Source organism: Notechis scutatus, chromosome 4, assembly GCF_049901735.1.
Source record: "Notechis scutatus isolate UNSWTSFEM ecotype Mainland chromosome 4, rNotScu1.2, whole genome shotgun sequence".
Lineage (NCBI taxonomy): Eukaryota > Metazoa > Chordata > Lepidosauria > Squamata > Elapidae > Notechis > Notechis scutatus.
The window spans coordinates 124,400,053-124,420,783 of record NC_142012.1 but is presented as its reverse complement, the minus strand read 5'-3'; the positions used below and the strand labels follow the sequence as shown (position 1 = coordinate 124,420,783).

At 39.4% G+C, this 20,731-nt stretch overlaps 1 protein-coding gene across 1 annotated transcript in view; it reads left to right on the top strand.

Annotated features, from left to right (window-relative positions):
- Positions 1-20,731, top strand: part of HPSE2 (heparanase 2 (inactive)) — a 142,506-nt gene that overhangs the window by 21,556 nt on the left and 100,219 nt on the right. Inside the window, exon 3 of the mRNA XM_026667632.2 lies at positions 2,449-2,610. Within this exon, the coding sequence (XP_026523417.1) occupies positions 2,449-2,610 (162 nt within the window). The remainder of the gene's footprint in view (positions 1-2,448; positions 2,611-20,731) is intronic.

Here is a 20,731-nt window from a genome sequence, read left to right as displayed (position 1 = left end):
ATGAGTCTTTGGGACCCTGCAAGACATCCTGCTCCAAGAGGCTGCCTCGGCACGACAAGTCTCACAGAGACTAATTTCTGGAGGAGTTTGGGGGAGAGAAAGAAAGACTTCTGCTGCTTCTGCTGCTTTCCTTGCATGAAGCCAAAAGTCTCTCTCTCTCCCCCTGAGGACAGAGCTGGAGACGGTATCCTGCTATCCCAAAAAAAGAATGATCGATCGGTAGGAAAACGGGGTGGGGAATTTTCCTACAGACTTTTTTGGGGGATTTTCCCAGGGTCTCTGCTCCACAGGATTTAAAATTATGAGTTTGGTGGTCCCTGAGGTCCAAAAGATTGGTGACCCCTGTTCTAGTCTACTGATTTGGTAAACAAGATTAGCAAATAAGGAGGCTCTGCTTGTGAAATACTATGGTCACTGTTGAGGTAATTCCCCGTTAGGAGAATGAGTGCATACAGGGAGACGTATTTGAGAGAAGTGTTTGAATAATACACACACAGCACACAGATACACTGTACAGTAAATATAGGTTTTTACTTCCAGAAACTTTTAAGCAAAGTTCAAATACAGTCCAAAGTCATTCACAGGTAAGTCAGTCAGTTTTCAGTCCAGGGATAATCCAATAACAAAGTCCAGTGTCAAAAACAGTTCAGTATCAGACTTACATCAAATCCAAGAATATCAGTCAATTAGGAGGAACCACAAAACTCTCCAACAGAAGGAAAAGGGATACTCACTGAGACTAAAAAAAACCAGGTTTCTGGCTCCATCTTATGGCCGTTTGAGAAACCACACCCAATTACAATTTTTGCATTTTTTTAAAGAGACAGTATTAAAATATCTATCCTGGTTTATATATTTCCAACCCAAATACCAGTTAGGTGACTTATATTCCTAACAGTCATCTTTGTTTTTCAGACCTGAATTAGGCGCTCTTTAAGACTGGCTTTCATATTACTGGGAAAACCTCAAAATGTTAGAATCCATTTAACCCATAATGGATTTTGCCAGATCAGTTTAAAGCAGGGGACCCCAACCTTTTTGATTCCATGGACCAGTGGCAGTGAGATTTCATTAAAATGGATGAAGTATTACAGTACAGCAAATTAAAATATTCTTTCACCGGCTTCTAAATCATATTATTTTAATGTGTATTGATTAGATTTATATCCCATTCTTCATCCACAAGTGAAAAATAGCATATCTAACACTCCCTTCTTCCAGGTTTTTCCTCACAGTCCTGAGGGATAGTTTGGGCTGAGAGATAGCAACTGGCCCAAAAACAGCTGCTGAGTTTGCATGATTTAGAATAAAATTGAACTTGCCCTCCCAGTCTCAATCCAAGATCTTTATTGAATGTAAGTTTCTCGGGACCATCATTACAAATGACCTGACCTGGAGTGCAAACACCGCTGCTTTAATTAAGAAGGCACAACAACGGTTGTATTTACTAAGGATTCTTAGGAAACAACAACTGGCTGAGAGTCTACTGACTACCTTCTATTCAATTGAGAGTATATTATCCTACTGTCTCTGTGTATGGTTCTCGAGCTGCACAGTGGCAGAGAAAAAGGCAATTCAGAGGGTGATCAAGACGGCCCAAAACATCATTGGCTGCTCACTCCCCTCTTTGGAAGAACTGTATAGAAATAGATGTAAGAGGAAGATACTTAACATATTGAATGACTTCTCTCATCCGGGACATCAGCTCTTTGAACTATTACCATCGAGAAGGAGATTTAGGGTATTAAGAACAAGGATGACCAGATTTAAGAACAGTTTTTATCCAAGTGCAGTTTTGAGTTTGAATGCAGGGTCATAAGATTTTTGTGGAATTTAATGGCTGAGAGTAATGGGGTATTTACATTTTTAAATTGCATAGAGATTATTGTATGGTTGGTTGTGTTTAGTTTAATTTTTTTTTCTTTTTAGTGGTGTTTGTCCAGTTTTACTTTGTGGAAGAGCACCTCATTTCATTGCACCCGCTTGCGAGTGTAATGACAAATAAATTCTTATATCTTATGTCTTATGTCTTTATGTAAGTCTTTACATCAAATCTTAATCTAGAAGTTCATGAAGTCTTGAATATTTTTAAAACCTATTTTGTGACTTGCGTTTCTTGCTTTTATAGTTATGCAACAATAGGTCACTGGTAAATTTAACAGGACAGAGTACAGATGTGGAACAAATCATATTAAGAGTTGTTTTAGGCAAACGTTTCATAAGAAAAAAGGCAGGAGTGGCAAATGGCCAGGTTGTCTTTCATGGAAATAAGTCTAAATAGACTTAATACACAAGATTACTTGGAAAAAAATTCAGATATGCAAGGTGCTATAAGAATAAATTACCCACAGTAATAATATTATATGGTTTTAGAGTAAATCTTGGCTACTTTGGTAAGTTTGGAAGTTGACTATGTGACATATTTTTTTCTTTTCACTTGTGCTGCAGACATTATTCGCAGTGATATTGCACTGGATAAACAAAAAGGCTGTAAGATTGCCCAGCATCCTGACATCATGTTGGAATTACAAAGAGAAAAGGCAGCTCAGATGCACCTGGTTCTTCTCAAGGAGCAATTCTCTAACACCTACACAAATCTCACACTTACAGGTAAGGCTGCAAGCTAAGGATGGTTATTTCATAGAAATTGTAGTATAATATAACTGCTCATGTTTCATGACAAAAAGAGAAATAAAATTGTTAATGAAAGCCTACTGTTGACAGACTAACATGTAATATCAGAGAACAAGGCTAGATTGGAAAGCTGAAACTGCCCCAGAAGAAGGCAGTGGCAAACCATTTCTGTTCTGCTGCCAAGAAAACTGAGTGGATCCATCCATAAAGTTAGCAGTAGTTAAGCTTGACTTGAAAGAGAATTTATAGCTTTGGGGCCATGGGAAGATTCTGTACAGATAGCACAACTGGAATGTTGTACACATTAAAATATGGTCTTGCGTTTGCCTCCTTACTTTGCTGGCAACTTGAATATTTATAAGAGAATATATCCAATATTATAGAAAATTCATATTAGAAAAGGACACATAAGGAGGGTGCACAAAGGGCAAATTCTCCTATCTGGAGAAATTCATGCATTAGTCATAATAGGCTTGGATGCCTAACAATTTCTCATGGCATTGTATCAGGAAGACTTGAACTTTGGCTATCACTTGGGTTCCCTTAGTGGAGCCATGAAAGCAAGACTTATTAATCACCATTTAAATGTGAAAGCAAAGTATAATTGCACTAAAAACTTCAGTTTTATGTTCATATTAAATTCATTAAACTCACATATTTTTGGAACTATTATTTATTTATTTTATTAAGTTCCATGGTGCCTGTCTTGCCAAGGTGACTCTAGTCAGCTTACAGTTATTCAATAAAAATATCATATAAAACATTAAAACAATACATAAAGATCATGAATTTAAAATTCAGTTAAAATTCAATTGACCAGCCTGGAGGAAGGAAGCAAAGTGTGCCTGGCAAGAAGGTAGGGTCTGTCCAACTTTAATTAACTCCAAGACACCACTTCCTCATTGGGGCTCCAAGCCAGTTGGCAGAGCCAGCCTGTTCAGAAGGCCTAAAAGGGTGGATGGACCTCATCTCGGGGGAGCAGGATGTTCCAGAGTCTGGGTGCTCTGGCAGAAAAGACTCTTCTCCCACCACTGTAATTCCTTTACTGACTGGAACCTCAGCATGCCTCTTCTGCCAGCCTGGATGAGACAGACTAATCCTCTTGCAATGAGGTGACTCCTCAGATAACCTGGACCCATGCCGTGAAGGGTTATAAAGGTTATAAACCAACACATTGAATTTGACCTGGAAGAAAACTGGCAGCCGGTGCAGTTTGCAGAACAATGGTGTAATGTGAGCCACCCTAGAGGCCCCCAAAACTGCTGGTGCAGCTGCATTCTATATCAGTTGAAGCTTCTGGATTTTCTTCAAGGATAGCTAATGTAGAGCACATTGAATAGTTCAACTGTGAGATGACCAGGGCTTGAGTGGCTGAGTAGAGGGACTCCAAATCCAGGAAAGGGTGCAACTAGCGTACAACATAAAGTTACGCAAAGAGTCTCCTAGCCATGACTGCCACTTGCACATTGATCAGGATTCACAAGTCCAGGGGAACCCCAAGTTATGCACTGTGTCTGCCTGGGTAGTGCAACACCATCCAGAATTAAAGATGTTAGGGTCCTGGAACCTGGAATGCACCCACAGCCACTCAATCTTACCATGGTTCAGGCAAAATCTGATGTCCCACATCTAGACTTCCACTGCCCCTAGGCACCATGAGAGGGTAGTGACAACATCACATCATAATGGGACAACTTACCGCAGGACAACTCATCACAGCCAACTCACCGTGGGATAACACACTACAGGACTTCAACAAATAAAAAAAGTTAAATTAATTTGACTAGAACCATATTTGATAATAATGAAATAAAGTCAATTCAGAAATACAAGAGTTACAATAATTTCAACAAAAATGTAATCAGCAATAATAAAAGTAACAGAGCCTTTGAACTGTCCTGTGGCAAGTTGGCCGTGGCAAGTTGACCGTGGTCAGTTGTCCTAGACCTGCATCACTTGGCTCAAGTGATATATTCCATACACATTTTGGATTTCTATTTTAAAAATCTGTTAATCAGTGTTCTGCATTTTGAAGAATTACCCCTTATTTCACATATCTTAGATTTAATGTAAAAATACATACCTTACTTATTTTCAATATTGGCTTATTTTCAGAATATGGCCTTGAGATAAGTAATTTTTTTATATGATCTTAATTTATCTAAATCTAGATGCAGTATTACACTTATAATATTTTATCTTATTAATAAATAGAACATTTTTACAGGCACTTGTAAGATGGTAAAAACTTTTGGGATATGTGTGAGGGGTAGAGTGACTTTAATTTTCACTTAATCTCTGATATAATTTATTATTTTTAAAAAAAATAATTATAGCTATTTTGCAGCATAGTTTTCATGAGAGAGATAGCACTGCTTCTCTAAAGGGTTAATTACTATTTCTTTTTTAAAAGGGCCCGATTGCAGAGGCAGAGGATAATTGGTAGACTGTAATAGAAATTTACAGATATTTACATGTGTCTTTGCCCACACAAAGTGAATCAAGGCAGTTTGTAGCGTTTTGGCAGTACTGAAAATAGCAGTGCACAAGGTTTTTTAATTTTTGTTTTTAAACAAAAGCTTTGCCCTCTCTCCCTGCTTTCCTTTGCTTCAATGAAAGAGATGCAGAAATTACTAAATTTGGTGTCCTTGAAGCTAAAGGAACATGTGCACTTTGTATGAACCCAGTAAATATTAACGAGCAAATATAAAAGAGATAATGGCCCAGATGGAGCAGAGTGGCTGTTTCTATTATGGGTGTTGTTTGAATTATCCATTAAATCCATGGAATGACTGACAGGCTGTGAAAGAAAGATGCAAGGTGCTTGTAAACTGGATATGTTCTGCCCTGTCAGTGACAGAAGAGAAGGGAAGGATCCAGTTTTCCTATCTCTGGCAAGTGAGTGAGTGATACTGAAAAGTCTACCAAGCTTTATCCAGGGTTGTTGCGATATAGTGGAAGGAATGTGGCATGCCTGCTGAATAGTGGTGACATGTACTTTATTCTGATAAACATGGCATCCTACCATGTGGAGAGAAAACAGAAACCACCTGAGGCTAAAATCTTGTCTCAGTTATCTGAGGAAAAGAGATAGCTGTGATAGAGGCCTAGACTTGCACCTGGCAGATGTTAGGGCAGGATCTCTTTGAGCCATTTCTCATTTTTAATAGCAAAGTCCTCTTGACTGTTTAACTGTACTTGAGCCCTTGGAATCTCCCCTCACAATTTGCTTATTCTTCAGTAAATAAACTGACCCTCAAAGGGAGAGTTCCCTTCTACACTGTTCTCCAAAGCAGTTTCAGAGGCCTAGAACATTATTCACATTTTTCCTTGGACCTGTTGCCTAAAAGCACCTGGTTATTGGAGTGTATTGGTCTGTTACACTATGTTAGTGGACAAAATTGGAAGTTTTCAGTAAAATATAACTTACCCAAAGTTGGGAAATTATATCCCATCTCCTTGAATGGGGTGTGTGTGTGTATATCTATCTATCTATCTATCTATCTATCTATCTATCTATCTATCTATCTATCTATCTATCTATCTTCCTTCTGATAATGATTAGGAAATTTAATCTCAGATTTCACAAAGATATCTGAGCCTTAGATTCTCAGAAAGTAAAGCATAATATTTATTTCTAACTAGTCAGAGCCATGTAAATATTTATATTTTTGGTGATAGATTCTATGTATTGGTTGTGTGATGAATTTGAGAGATCTATGCACCTGAACAAAAACAAAGGACAACTAAACAAAACAAAGAAGGCCAGATAACAATGGTAGATTTTTTAAAGAAGAGGTGGGCAGTGGAACAGTCCAGGTTTTTTCAGTGCCAAATAAACAGAAAAGAAAATAAGAGGGAGAAGAGTAGGCTCTAAATTGTTTATGATGATACCTATGTTAAAGAGCAATTTCTATGTTAAAGAGCAAATTAATTCTTGAGATATTTCAAGAGTATTAAAACTAGCGATGTTTACCTAATTGTTCCTACAAGTGGTTTGAACATCTTTCTATTGATCTCTCTCTCTCTCTCTCCATCCATCCATCCATCCATCCACCCATCCATCTATCCATCATCTATCCTTATTGTTTGTAATAAAACAACCTTTAATGTTAAAAATTAAAAATAAAATAAAAATACAAACTGAAGACAAAAAGAAAAAAATCTTTTATATTTATCAATAGTCACTGATTTACTAATGTGTTTTGTACTATAATATGAACAATGCAAGATATTATTATAAGATATAACAGATCTCTGCTATACTAACACATATTGCTGCATCCTTTGATTAATAGAAAGTATTGGCTTTCTAGTAACAAACAGATCACACATTTCAGGCAAACATTCCTTGACATTTCAAATAATTCCACTTTTCCAATTGATTAATATAATTCTTTATGCCATTACCTATGGTTGATACAACTATAGTTCCTGATAAAGTGAAATTCCATATCTAATCCAAATATAACTCAACATTACATTAACATATTTAGTATTTAAAGATTGACTCATAATTTTTTAAATATACATTACGCTATACACTAACCCAAACAGCTACTAAGTGATCACAAGCAGATATTGTATGGGATTATCAGCAAAAACAGGATGCCTATCCTTTCACTTTTAACACATGAAAAATCATTCCTTCCTTCCGTCTTTTGTAAAATAGGAAGGTGGAATTATGAAAATTTTGGATGCTGTTTTTCATGTCTAGGTATTTATAGTGTGTTCTAGCTTTCTAAAATTTTCAAACCTTGTGGTGCTAAAATGTCTGTGCTTACACACATGGAGATTCATAAAATTAAGCAGAAAACATGATAAACATAAAGGAAGTTTCTAAAGAAATTTCTTTAAAGGCCCAGAGCAGTGAGTAATGGAAAGTAATTATTAGAGAAATGAAGTAACACCATTTTAGAAGGAAATTAGGGTTTCACCATTATAAAGAAGCGAGAGAGTAAATCAATGTTTTTTCCTATATTGAGTGGCACACTTAAGGACCAGGAGTTATTTGGCAATGACTCAGACAGATGCAGTAGAGAAAAAACTGGGATTGACAGGGACATTGTTTTCTGCTGACTGAAAGCAGATAATACCTTAACTCAGCAATAGGAAAATCCTTAAAGCCTTGCCAAAGTTTCTATTCAAAAGAAGCCAGTTTTAATTAGAGGCACTTTCCTGTAAATTTTCCATTTGTTTCTCTCTCTAATTTGTCACAAAGCAGATTAATATTCACAAACTGCTAAAAATAGGCGAGGAACATCATGAATCTGTCAGTTATCCCTCTGTTTTTTGAATAATTAGTAATTGCTATTGATTTAGGTTTGCCTCTTGGCAACTGCATGAACACTTCATCTTGATTTGTCTCTACTGTAGTAATAACTTTAATTTTCCCAAGAACATTCCAATAATTTCTTTTCCCCACCCATCTACCTTATTGGTTATGTTTTCCTGCCTTGCTCCCTCAAACTTGCCAAGCATAATATTTTCTTCTAGTCCATCATTTGATTAAAACACATGCCCAAAGCATACGAATTGTTGTTCAGTATCTCAAAAGAGCAGTTAGCCTTTATTTGGACTAGGACTGATTGATTAGTTTTTGCAGTCTGTGATATTCTTAGTGTCTCTAAATCTGTAATTTGAACTCTTTTTTAATTCTCTCAGTGCACAACTATCCCAGGTTTTACATATACTGGGGAGACCATTATTTTAACTAATACTGATATTTGTTATCATTGAAATATGATGTATTTTTCATGATTTTATCTACATTTGTTATTCCCATCCTAAGAAAAAGGCAAAACCCACCACCTTCAGTTTTTCACCTAAAGGTGTTTTTTTAAAGGGATTTAAACACTGTTTTATTTGCGGAGCTTCCACAATTCTTGGAGTAACAAAAACCTCCTCAACCATAGACTATTTAAAAAGAAAAGAAAATGAAATTATACCCCCTGCCTTTTATGTTTGTAATGCATGTGTAGCATTTGTCTGACTATTTGCGTATGGGTAAATTGTTAAGAAGGAAGCCAGTTGCTAGTGAAACTCTTTTGCTAGCCATGAGTTGCCAACTAGAAGATTGTATGGTGGTATTTTTTTCAATTAGGCAGACACTTTTCATGACCATGCTAAATGTAGTTATAGGTTGCTATCTAGAACTTGAGAGGAGAGGCATTGAGTTGGCTGCGTGCTGTTCAGCTAAGCGTATGCAAACAAGCAGAGAAGCATAGGAAACTAGTGTTCCGAAAGTGAAGAGAACCTGACTACAAGGAATGAAGGGGATTTGCTGATAAAATTGCCCTTGGCACAATTAGCTGCAGTAGATGCTGACCAAGATCTTGTTTGTAATGAGCAACCAAAGCAAAACAGACTGGTCACCAAATCTACTGTGGGTGGTGGTGAAATAAAGCTTTGCTGTGATAAACTGATTCAGAGTCAGAAAAATATCAGCTCATCTATAGCTGAAGTAATGGTGATGTCTGGAGCTGACCAAGGAACAGCACAGAACATGTCTAAGGAGACTCTAATGCATTCTAGTCTCCTTTAGCAAACTGTTTGACTTTATTTAAACCAACCAGCACATTGTTATGAAATGAGACAAATTGTATAGTTAAGCTTTGTGACATATCATAGTACTGGCTTTCAGTAAGGTATGTTTCATTGTTCTACAAGCACATTAAATTATCTTGTTTAAAAGTTGTCTGAAATGCAATGAAACATAATGATTCATGTACTTATTTCCTGTATACCAGGGATCAGCCCCAAAGTTAAATGTCAGTCTCTGCAAAATACCAAACTCACAGCAATATTGAAGGAGCTGCTAGTCAGTAGGGTATAGTTCTTATAGTTTTCTCATAATTCTATAGTTTTCTCCTAATATTTTGATTCTTTTAAATAGTTTTTGATAACATCATCCCCACAGAGATTAGAATGGCCCCCGCTCTAGCACTCTTCTGGAAGGGGCTGAAGACCTGGTTCTGCCAGTGGGCCTGGGGAACTCGGAGCGGGATGCAGCCTATTAAATGGCTCAAGTGAGGTGCTGTTGCCGGAGTGGGGGGGTTATTTTAGTATATTAATTTATTATATGACTTTTTAAATTAGTTTTATTGTTTTTATATGGAGTTTTATATTCTGTAAGCTGCCTTGAGTTGCCATGTGCGAATAGGCAGCAATATAAATTCATAAATAAATAAACAAACAAACAAACAAATAAATAAAAAATAAAGATACATCTTCTTGTCCAAGGGTCTTCAAACGTGACAGCTTTAAGACTTGTGGACTTCAACTCCCAGAATTCATCCTCTAGTCATGTTAGCTCAGGAATTCTGGGAATTGAAATTCACAAGTCTTAAACTTGCCAAGTTTGAAGACCCTTGTTCTAGTCTGTTATGATAGCTATTATGTTATCATAATTCACATTTGCATATACATCACCATTCAGTATTTAAAGTAGTAATATTGGAGAATATTTTGTAGCTCAGAGTTGAAACGAGGGGTCGTTGGTGCTAGTTACTAGCAATGATGATGTTAATTAGTTTGGATAGTGAAACATCTGCAAGAAAGCAACCAAACTTAGAGAACACCAAAGACCCCTCAGTATTTAAAGTCTCCAAGGAATGTCCAGATTTATAAACAGTGCAAATATTATGTTTGATTTTGCCGTAGATAGGACAAAGATTCTCTGTGGTGATTATTCTAGGAAAATGCACATATTGATGTATAGAATTGGTTGTATGTGCAAATTAGTCTTATATCTTTGTTAGCTTCTAAACAAAGTTTGCTGAGGAAGAAAAAGTACATATATAAAAATCCCTAAACCTCCACTTCAATAATGTTAGTATTGGAAAATATATTTTCCTGAAGCTTTTTTGGGGGGTGGATGGGTGGGAGAGAATTGACATTAGGCAACAGTGTACTTGAAAGACAAATGGGGAAACAAAGCAACTTCATCATATTTTCATAAGATTGGATAACAGTAATATTGTAGGCATCCATGGGTAGTAGGAACAAACAAGTTATCTTCCACACTGCGACGAGAGTCCAGGAATGAGTAACACTCCTCCCTCTGATGTCATCAAGCTGAGTCTGCCACAGTATAAAAAGCCAGCCTCTGCTGTTAGCCCCAGCTTTTTGACTCAGCTCCCTGAAGTCAGAGCTAGTGTCTCTGGAGTCTTGCTAGTTACACAGCAGCTACCTAATTTCAAAAAAAGAAGCAGGAATCACCAGCGCAGCTCCCAGGGACCGGGTAGAGCTGTGCCTTCAAGGAGAGTGGGGATCCGCTCTCCTTCAACGTCTGCGTTTTGTCACAAGGGCTTCAATGTTTGATTATCATGAGTACGGGCTGGGAGAGCTCAGCTGAGCCTCCTACACAGCCCTTGCTTGGTGTGCAGCACAGAATCCCCCAACAGTGATTTCGGAGAATGTGGGCTGGAAGAGCTCGGCTGAACTTCCCACGCAGTTCTTCCTCGACGTGCAACCCAAATTGCATTCAGCACTCCACAGCTGTTTTTTTCGGGGCGCCTGATTCAGCTCCTCTCAACTGTGGTTCTGCTAAGCCCTCAGTGAGTTGCCGGGTCCGTGGACCACCCTTTAATAGGGTTTTCTAACAGCCTCCGAGCACGTGGCAGTCGGCCCTTTTTGAATGGGCCGTTAACCAGTGCCATTTTCTTTGGGCCTCACAGCAGGGATTCTGCTCACACTTAGGGTGACACAATTTGGGAGGAGCTGACAGCACCTCTAGTGTCGTGCCTAGCAATTGGGCCCAAACTGGACAAATGAGCCTAGAAGAAGTCCATGGCTCTGAAATTTTAAAGAGGCCATTGAAGAGGAGGAGATAGTGAGTCCATTCTGCTAACAGGAAGGCTGCAGCCAAAATCAGGGCAAGGCCTTTGCCCCTAAGAAGGCCTCAAAATCTGAACTGAGAGCTGAAAAAAGGAGGCATGCTGCATTGAAGAAACAATTTGCCAAGAACTTGGAACAATTGAGAGGGCAGAGCCAAATTCAATGCAGAGCCTGTTTCCAGAGGTGGAGAGGTAGAAAATACCAGTCATCTACCAGTCATCTGCAGGCATGGTCTCCTGAGAGAGCAGATGAGGCCTTTTTCCCTCAGGATTTGAGTAGGTCTGGCCTAGTTTTAGACACGCAAACTGGGTTCCTGATACTTCTAATCCTCAGGGCTTTTAACCCCAGGGTGGCCATAGGCCCAGGGTGGAGGCCACTTTAATTCCCACCGCTGCTGACCTTCGCCCACTGGATCCTCCTTTAAGCAGCAGACCTGAGGATCTTAAGGATATGGTTTTGGTGGCCATTAAACAGGGGGTCTCTGAGGGGTTTCAACAACTCCTTCGCCCTGTGGGTGGGGGCCAAGGTTTACTGCCGGCCTTCTGTCAGGTTATCCCTCCTGTCCAGAGGTTTTCCAGGTCCCATGAGCATCATTTTCCTTCCACTCATCCTGAATGGGGGGAATATGAGGACATGGGCTCTATGAATCCTTCCAAACATAGTCAACCCTCCATTTCAGAAGAAGAGGAAGGTGAGCTTAGGGAATCCAATCTATCAGAAGATGAAGGATCTAGACCTGGGGAGTCCACCTCTGCTACTGGTTTTAGGCCATCCTTGTTCAAACTTCTTCTTCATAAAGCCTTAATCACAGCCCAAGTAGGCCTGGATGAGATGGCATCAGAGCCTCAAGTAGAATCTCCAGTCCAGGGTGATTCTTTATTTTCCAAACCAATTGTCCAAACTGAGGTACTTCCATCACCTTTATTGTTTCTAGATTTGGTGAGGGATCAATGCGCCTCTCCAGTATCAGGGCCACACTCCTCTTCTTAAGATAAGCAGTTTTATAATGTGACCCCTTCCTTGGACAATGCCTTATTAGTGCCACCTGCGGTTGCCACCTTTTCTACCTCCGGAACTCCAACAGAACTGGAGGATGTCCTTAAAGCTGATGACAAAAGGTTTGAACAGACCCTCAAACATACACTTTAGGCAGCAGCTTGGGCTGTGTTGACTCCATCAGCTACAAGATCATTTGCCAATCAGTGATTCCAGGTCTCACCAAGACTTGAACAAGACCATCGCTGCAGCAGAGTTTACAGCTGACGCCACTTTAAACTCTAAGCTAGATTTGCCTCAAAGTCAGTGACATCCTGGTGGCAGCGAGACTACCTCCTGTGGCTGCACAATTGGCAGACAGACTCTGGTCACAAATGGAAGCTAGTGTCTGCTCCATGCTTGGGTGAGAATCTGTTTGGGGTGGCCCTGGAACCTTACCAGGGATAAAAGAAAGATCTTTTCATCGGCAAGCAAGTGGTCGGAATTCCGTCAGATGCCATATTTCTGACCCCTCTCTTTTCAGCCCGAACCCAGCTCGCATTTCCCTCGGGGCCAAAGGTCGTTCCCTCCTCATCAGGAGCAGCAACCTGACTGAGCCGACAACAGCAGTTCTCCGGCAAATGGCACTTTTGAGAAGGAGGAGGTCATTCATTCCGACACTCCAAATGACTGCATTCCTTCCCCTCCCTTCAGAGGTTTTCTGGTCTTCTTTGCCTCAAGATGGGAGAAATCAACATCGGATGCCTGGGTTCTCAGGACTGTGAGATCAGGCCTTCAACTTGAGTTCCTCTCCTCTGAGGTTTTTTATCTGCTGTCCAATATCTCGGGACAGGTCCAGGCGGGCCCTCATGGAATTGGCCATTCAATACCTGGTGCACATCAGAGCCATATAGCCGGTTCTGGTGGATCAACAGGGGCTGGGGTTCTACTCCCACCTCTTCGTGATTCCAAAGGCCTTGGGGGGTGGAGAGCAATTCTTGACCTCAAGCCTTTGAACAAGTTCATTCCTATAGGCACTTCAAGATGCAGTCCCTCCACTCTATATTGCAGAGCCTTCTGGAGGGAGACCTCTTCTCATCCATAGACTTCATGGAGGCATACCTCCATATTCTGATCTGGCCCCTTCATCACCATTTCCTGCACTTCTGTTACAACAACAGGCACTATCAGTACCGGGCCCTTCTGTTTGGTCTCTCATCGGTCCATAGGGTCTTTACCAAAGTCTTAGCAGCATTGGCAGCATCCCTCAGCAGTCTACCTGTGAGGGTCCAGTGCTACCTGGACAATATCCTGATCCAGTCAACTTCCGTCCACTCAGCCAACCACGTCCTTCAGACCATGATACGGCTCTTGCAGGCACACGGGTTCTCCATAAATTTCAACAAGAGTCATCTTCTACTGATGACCCATCTCCTACACCTGGGGGCAATCATCAACACAACCCTCTGTGAGGTTTTTCTTTCCCTGGATTGACAAGAGAGTCTCAACGAGTTGATAAACCAGGTTCGACAGCAGCACACCATTCCTCTGTCTCTTCTGTTGCAGCTACTTGGGAAAATGATTTCCTGTATTCACATAGTGCAGTGGGCTCTGGTAAGGTGATTCAAACTATCCAGGCATCACGTAAGCCATCAACCAATTGCATCTACGATGCCACCTGAAGAGCTTTTTGTGGTTGGTGTTCTAAGATGGCTCAGGACCCTTCATCTGCTTCAGTCCCAGATGTGTTGATGTTCCTACAGGAAGGTCTAGATAAAGGGCTCTCGCCAAACACTCTCTGCCAGCAAGTGGCAGCTTTGTCTTTGGTATTGTCATGGGATAATTATACTTCTCTATGCCACCACCCATCAGTATGCAGATTTTTGAGGGTAGCCTCAAATCTGCATGCCTTGGTAGTTCATACATATCCCACTTGGGATTTCCCAAAGGTACTCCAGGCCCTGACAGGACCCCTGTTTGAACCTTTAAGATCAGTGGGCCTCCATTTTTTGACCCTCAAGGTGGCCTTTCTAGTGGCTATCACGTCGGCCAGAAGGGTTTCTCGGAGTTGGCTGCTCTCTTGGTAAGGCAAGATTTGTGCATCTTTCATGAGAACAGATTAGTGTTATGTTTAGACCCTTCCTTTGTTCCAAAGATTAATTCTTGGTTCCACAGGGCACAAGACATAGTCCTATCGGATTTCTGCCCTAAGCCTGAACATGAGTTGGAACACAAGTGGCATGTTGGATGTGCGGAGAGCTCTCCATATCTATGTTAAACGTGCTGCTACCTTTTGCAAGACAGAAGTGATGTTCATGTCCTTCCAACCAGTTTCCTTGGGGAGTAAGGCTTCCTCATCCATGATGGGCAGGTGGGTCAGGGCATGTATTTCCACTGCCTATGAGACTTTATCTCTTCCAGTTCCCAAAATCTCACAGCCCAATCTGCTAGGAGTGCAGCGACCTCGGCTGCCTGGGCTACCCAGATGTCTATTGAGGAAATCTGCAGGGCGGCTACCTGGGCATTGCCTTCTCCATTTATCCAGCACTATCGGCTGGACTTCTTCACCTCTGCAGAAGCGGCATTTGGGAGAAGGGTGCTCCAGACAGTTCTTCCAGTGTTGGACTGAACGGACCAGACAATGACCCTCCCTTGGACATGCAGGCTTTGGTATGTCTCATTCCTGGACTCTTGTCGCAGTGTGGAGGAGAATGGGCGTTGGTGTATTTACCTGAGAACGCCCTTTCTATACACGCTGCTAGACAGTCCAGCCCCACCCTGTGTTCGTCTGGTCTTGGTTGGGGAGTTTCTTCTCACTGTTTTATCTTCCAGAGACATGCTATGTCTGTCAAGTTTCTTCGCCAGAAAAGCTGGGGCTAACAGCAGAAGATGGCTTTTTATACTGTGGCAGACTCAGCTCGATGACATCAGAGGGAGGAGTCTTACCCATTCCTGGACTCTTTTGCAGCGTGTATAGAAAGGACATTCTCAGGTAAATATACCAATGCCTAATCTTGCCTTGTTGTGGACGAACATGTGCACTTTTTCCTACCTACTATTGGCTACTAAAAAGTAATGGTTCCCACTTGAGTAATTTAAGGGATTCTATTGCTATGGTAAAGGAGAAATAAAATAGAGAGATCTATTTTAAGGTGATATTTGTACCGAAATGTGGTTCAAAGCTCTGGGTACATGGGTCATTCCTTATCGTGTGTGAAAGATGATACTTAGCATGTTGGCAGGCATTTTCCTTGTGTGAAAACATAAAAGAGAATTTAGATTGTACCACAATCTAAATCTTGTGGCTATTTTTTAAATTAACTTTTACATCCCTAACATTCAGAATATATTTTCAAAGTGTATTTCATTGTCTTTTTAAGTAATTCTTCATTTTAAGTTGGAAGAAAATGGTAATTTGGAGCAGGTTTCATCTGGTGGTTAATGTGTTGGCGTAGAAACCAGGAGGCTGTGAGGTCTAGTGTCACTTTAAGCATGAAAAACTGGCTGGGAGACTTTGGACCAGTTACTCTCTCTCAGCCCAATTCGCCTCATAGGGCTGTTGTTGGGACAGGGGGAAAGAGGAGGAGGAAATGGTTTTGGTATGTTTTCTGAGTTGAGTTGTACATAGGGAAAAAAAGGTGGGATAAAAATCTAAAAACAAGCAAACAAAACCACAACTTATCTGACTATTTTATAAATTACACTAGTCTGAGAATCACAAAGGAAATGTAGGCTGCTTTGAGCACATTATACTAGAAAAATGGCATTTCTGTTTAGTTATATAAATAAACAAAATGAATTTTGTTTTTTATTTCCTATGACGCAGTTTGGACGCTGAATCCAGAGATCAGTGAATAATACAACCTTGATATAACTAGCATTTTGTTAGTAGAGTTTTCAGTCTTGTAATTTAACACATTGTGCCTCTGCTCAATTTAGTGCCATCCAGATACATTATAGGGACATTATAGGGACATGCTGGCTGAAGATGATAAGAATTCTAGCACATGTGGAGAGCACTGCCTTAGAGGAAGTTGACACTGAGGATATCACCTAGTAGGCAATCTTGAATTATTTTAATAAAATAATTATTTTATTCTTTGTTAAAAGAAGAGGATAGTGAGCTGCTGTAGAAACTATATACGTACATATTTACATATACATATACATACATACATACATACAGCCTGATTCACAGACGAACACAATACACAAGCCTGATGATGGCAGATGAGATTCTGCCAAAACATCACTACAACTTTAAAAGCACAACTATAATGACGTGGGAAAATACCTGAACAAAGCTGAATACCATACATATAAATATCCGTGAAAACTTAAGAAAACAAATAAATGCATACATACATATACACACACACACACACACATACACACATATATATATTTGTTACATACATACATACATACATACATACATACATACACACACACACACACACGTGTGTATATGTATGTGTGTGTTGCTAAAGATCCTGGGAAGAGACTTAGAAGCAATGTTGTGGTCAAGTTGCTGATAGGGTCATTGCTCATTCTTTCATCTGTACCTTGAGGGACACGTTCCTGATGACAGATCAATTCTTTATTGCTGGAATAAGATTCCTGTGCAATTTAGAAGCAGCAGCAAAGGAAGACAGAACAGTGGGTAAGTGTACATCTGGATTATTATTTAAGTGGCCACAAGGGTTGTTCTGAACAGTAGGGGCACAGCCTGCTGTGAGGAATACAATCTGACACTAGTGCTTTAGTTTAACCAAACCACTTCCCCTATTGATTCTTTGCCTGCAACTCCTCCTGCTCTACCTTAGTCAATTGAAAACAAGATCCTGATTTAGTTATTGTTAAGGGACAAAGCCTATATAATTTATATCCCTTCTTTTATCCTTAAATCGGTCTGAACAATAAATAGAATTTCTAGGCAGTTGTGATTCTCTCTGCCCTAAGATTTAAAAAAAAAGAACAATGATACATAAGTACAGATTGGACATGTGTTAGAAATCCAGCACATAGCCAGGACATACTTTGAGTCCTGTTATTCTGCTTGAAATATTGAAAGTGTGATTATCTATACTTCGTATTCTGAAATTTTTGAGAAGTGGACAGTACAGAGGTTTGGTCATAAGACTAAACTGTAAGGCAGGCTTCAGTGTAAATAACAAAGGATCTTGTGGCAGGCTAGCCTTGTTGGATCTTCAAATGTGTTGAGACTGCAATTCCTAGAAGTTCCCAGCATCTCTTGAGGGTAATAAGATAGAGTAGCCTGTCATAAGGTCATATTTACACTATAAATACTCTTGGTTGTTTTTGTTAAAAAATGATAACTTAGTTTCCCTTCTGGTCGTAATATGTCATGTGAATTGGGACACAGTAACATACTTTGCATTCTATTTTTAGATAAATGTGGATTGATGTTCAAATTACTGCATGCATATATGTTTGTGGTATTTCATATACATTTTGATCATGGATTCTAAATTACACAGTCACAACTATCATATACAGGTAGTGTTCTGTCTTTAATCTAATTTTATGGTTGAATATAAAGACAGTTAGGTAAACTCTACAAAGGCTTCCATACAAAGTTTCTTTATTGGATTGTAATAGGCATCCTCAAGGTATAACTCACAGTTATGTTGAGATTCATTTTAATGTCCAATCTTTGCATAGTCGTCTTGATAGTGTGAAAATATAGTTATCTTCATCCCATAATGATAGAGCAAAGGGAAAGATACCAGCACGATGCTGGGGTCCAAGCAAGAATAAAGAAAACTCCCCCAACCCAACCAAGGGTCAATTCAGTGACCAATCAGGATTACAGATGTGATCACATGACATTTCCCATGAGGCATTAACTACATTTACCATGAGGCATTTCCTTAAGGGGACAGCTCCCAATTCCCAATTAACCATATACTGTCTGACCAGCACACTCCCCATCTGGAATTATAATTCCACTACCAACTATCTATCAATTAACTATATACTGCCTGACCAGCACAGGTAGTCCTCAACTTAGGACCACAATAGAGCTGGAAATTTCTATTGTTAAATGAGATAGTTAAGTGATTTTTGCCACATTTTACAACCTTTCTTGCCAGAGTTGTTAAGTGAATCACCACAGTTAAGTTACTAACATGGTTGTTAATGTGAATTCAGCTCTCCCATTGACTTTGCTTGTCAAAAGGCTGCAAAAGGGGATCACATGATCCCGGCACACTGCAACTGTCATAAATATGAACCAGTTGCCAAGCATCCCAAGTTTTGATCATATGATCATGGGGATGCTGCAATTGTCGTAAGTAAGAAAACCGGTCATGTCATTTTTTTCAGTGACATAACTTCAAATGGTGAAAAAATGTACTGTTCTAACTAGAGGCCTACTGGTATTCTAGAACTGCATGAAATGTACTTCTACTAATGAACTGCACAAGCTTTAACAGATATTTACATTCACTAGAAGTACATTTAAATCAAACTGAAGTGGTATAAAATGGAATAAAATCAATTTTATTCCTCCCAGCATTTGGTTGATTCTTATGTCATGACTTGCACGTTCAGAATTTTTCGGACAAAAATGGGGAAAAACATTTTAGAAATGAAATGTGAACTTGCTGGCAAGGAAGCAAGAACAGCAGATTTGAGAAAACATATTCCACTAAATAGAGGGCACTGGAGCTGGATTTGCCTCAATTGCTTCTTTTCTTCATTCTGTTGGACACTCCTTAAACTGGATTACCTGGGGAAGTTTCTTTAAGGGACTCCAGATGGTGCCTGCAATGCTACCTCCAGCTGTGGCCAATCACTCCTAGCCAGGCAATCTGCCTTTCTGCCGAGGCCTGCAGCAGCCACACTGCCCATTCGTCACGCTTCTCCAATTGCAGTGCTCTGGATAGCTTCTTTTGGTCTTGTCTGTCTCTTCCTCCCCTGTTTTATCATCCACCCCCTCCATGAGCTAATGTAGTAACATCTTTTCATTGGCTATAAATTAGAGACAAGCTATAGATAAAATATGGCTTACAGAGGAATATTTGGAAACATCTGGTTTTTAGCCCTCAGATTCAATCTTCACTTGTCTTGTATGACAATGTCACTATTTGTGCACGTGTTAAAAAAAGTTGATACCTCTGAGTCAGCCCAACTGGATAATTTGGAAGAAGCAACTGGCAAGCAGAAAAGAGGTGGAAACAGAATAAAAGTTTTCATGTGGGTGTAGAAAGGTTATTTTGGAATGCAGAACTTTTCCTAACAAAGAAATTGTACAAGTTCACTAGCCCAAGATATTGGGTGGTCTAAGCTATCTTTCCTCCAAACCTTCTTGGACCCATGTATTTGATGAGGAAATTGTTAATGGGACATGCCTAAAGCATAACTGATGAGAAAGTCGAATGAAAAATTAATATATACAGATAAATCATTTTTTTAAAATCTCCCATTCTATGTTCTCTGGCAATATTCGAGAATGGGGAATCAGTTACAGAATTTTGAATGTTGCAGTATTACAATATTTGTTTTTAGAACTGGGGAGTTATCTTAGTGACCTTGGTGAGTGAGATAGAATTCAGAAATATAGAGTAAGATCAGTAGCATTTTTAGGTTGTGGGCATTGTTACAATATATGGTTTCAACAAAATTATGAATGCCAATTTTTTAAAAAATAAAAATTGAAAACATTTTAAAAAGACTACAAAAGATAAAAACTCATGTAATCTCAGCTGAGAATAAGGATTTTATGAGATGTAGATATAAGATTTTGGTCATTTAAAAAAATGAAATGTTATTTTTATATTTTTTGAAGTTGTCAAATCCTGAAATAAATTCCTATAATGATTCACTTCTCTTTGATGTAAAATTTTTATTTATTCATTTATGTATTAAATTTGGAGAACACTCCACTTCCTGAGAGAAATTCCATAATGATAAATGCTAATATCATGAAAACAATATGATCACAATTGAGCCCAAAATTTCTGTTGCTAAGTGGATTTTACCTGATTTTACAACCTTTCTTGCCATAGGTATTAAGTGAATCACTGCAGTTGTTAAGTTAGTAACAGGTTGTTAAGTGAACCTGGCTTCCCCATTGACTTTGCTTGTAAGAAGATCTCAAAAGGAGTTCACATGATCTCAACACTGCAACTGTCATAAATACATGCCAGTTGCCAAGCATCTGAACTTTGATCATGTGACCATGGGGATGTGGCAACAGTCGTAAATGTGGAAAATGGTCATGAGTCACATTTTTCAGTGCTGTTGTAACTAAACAAAT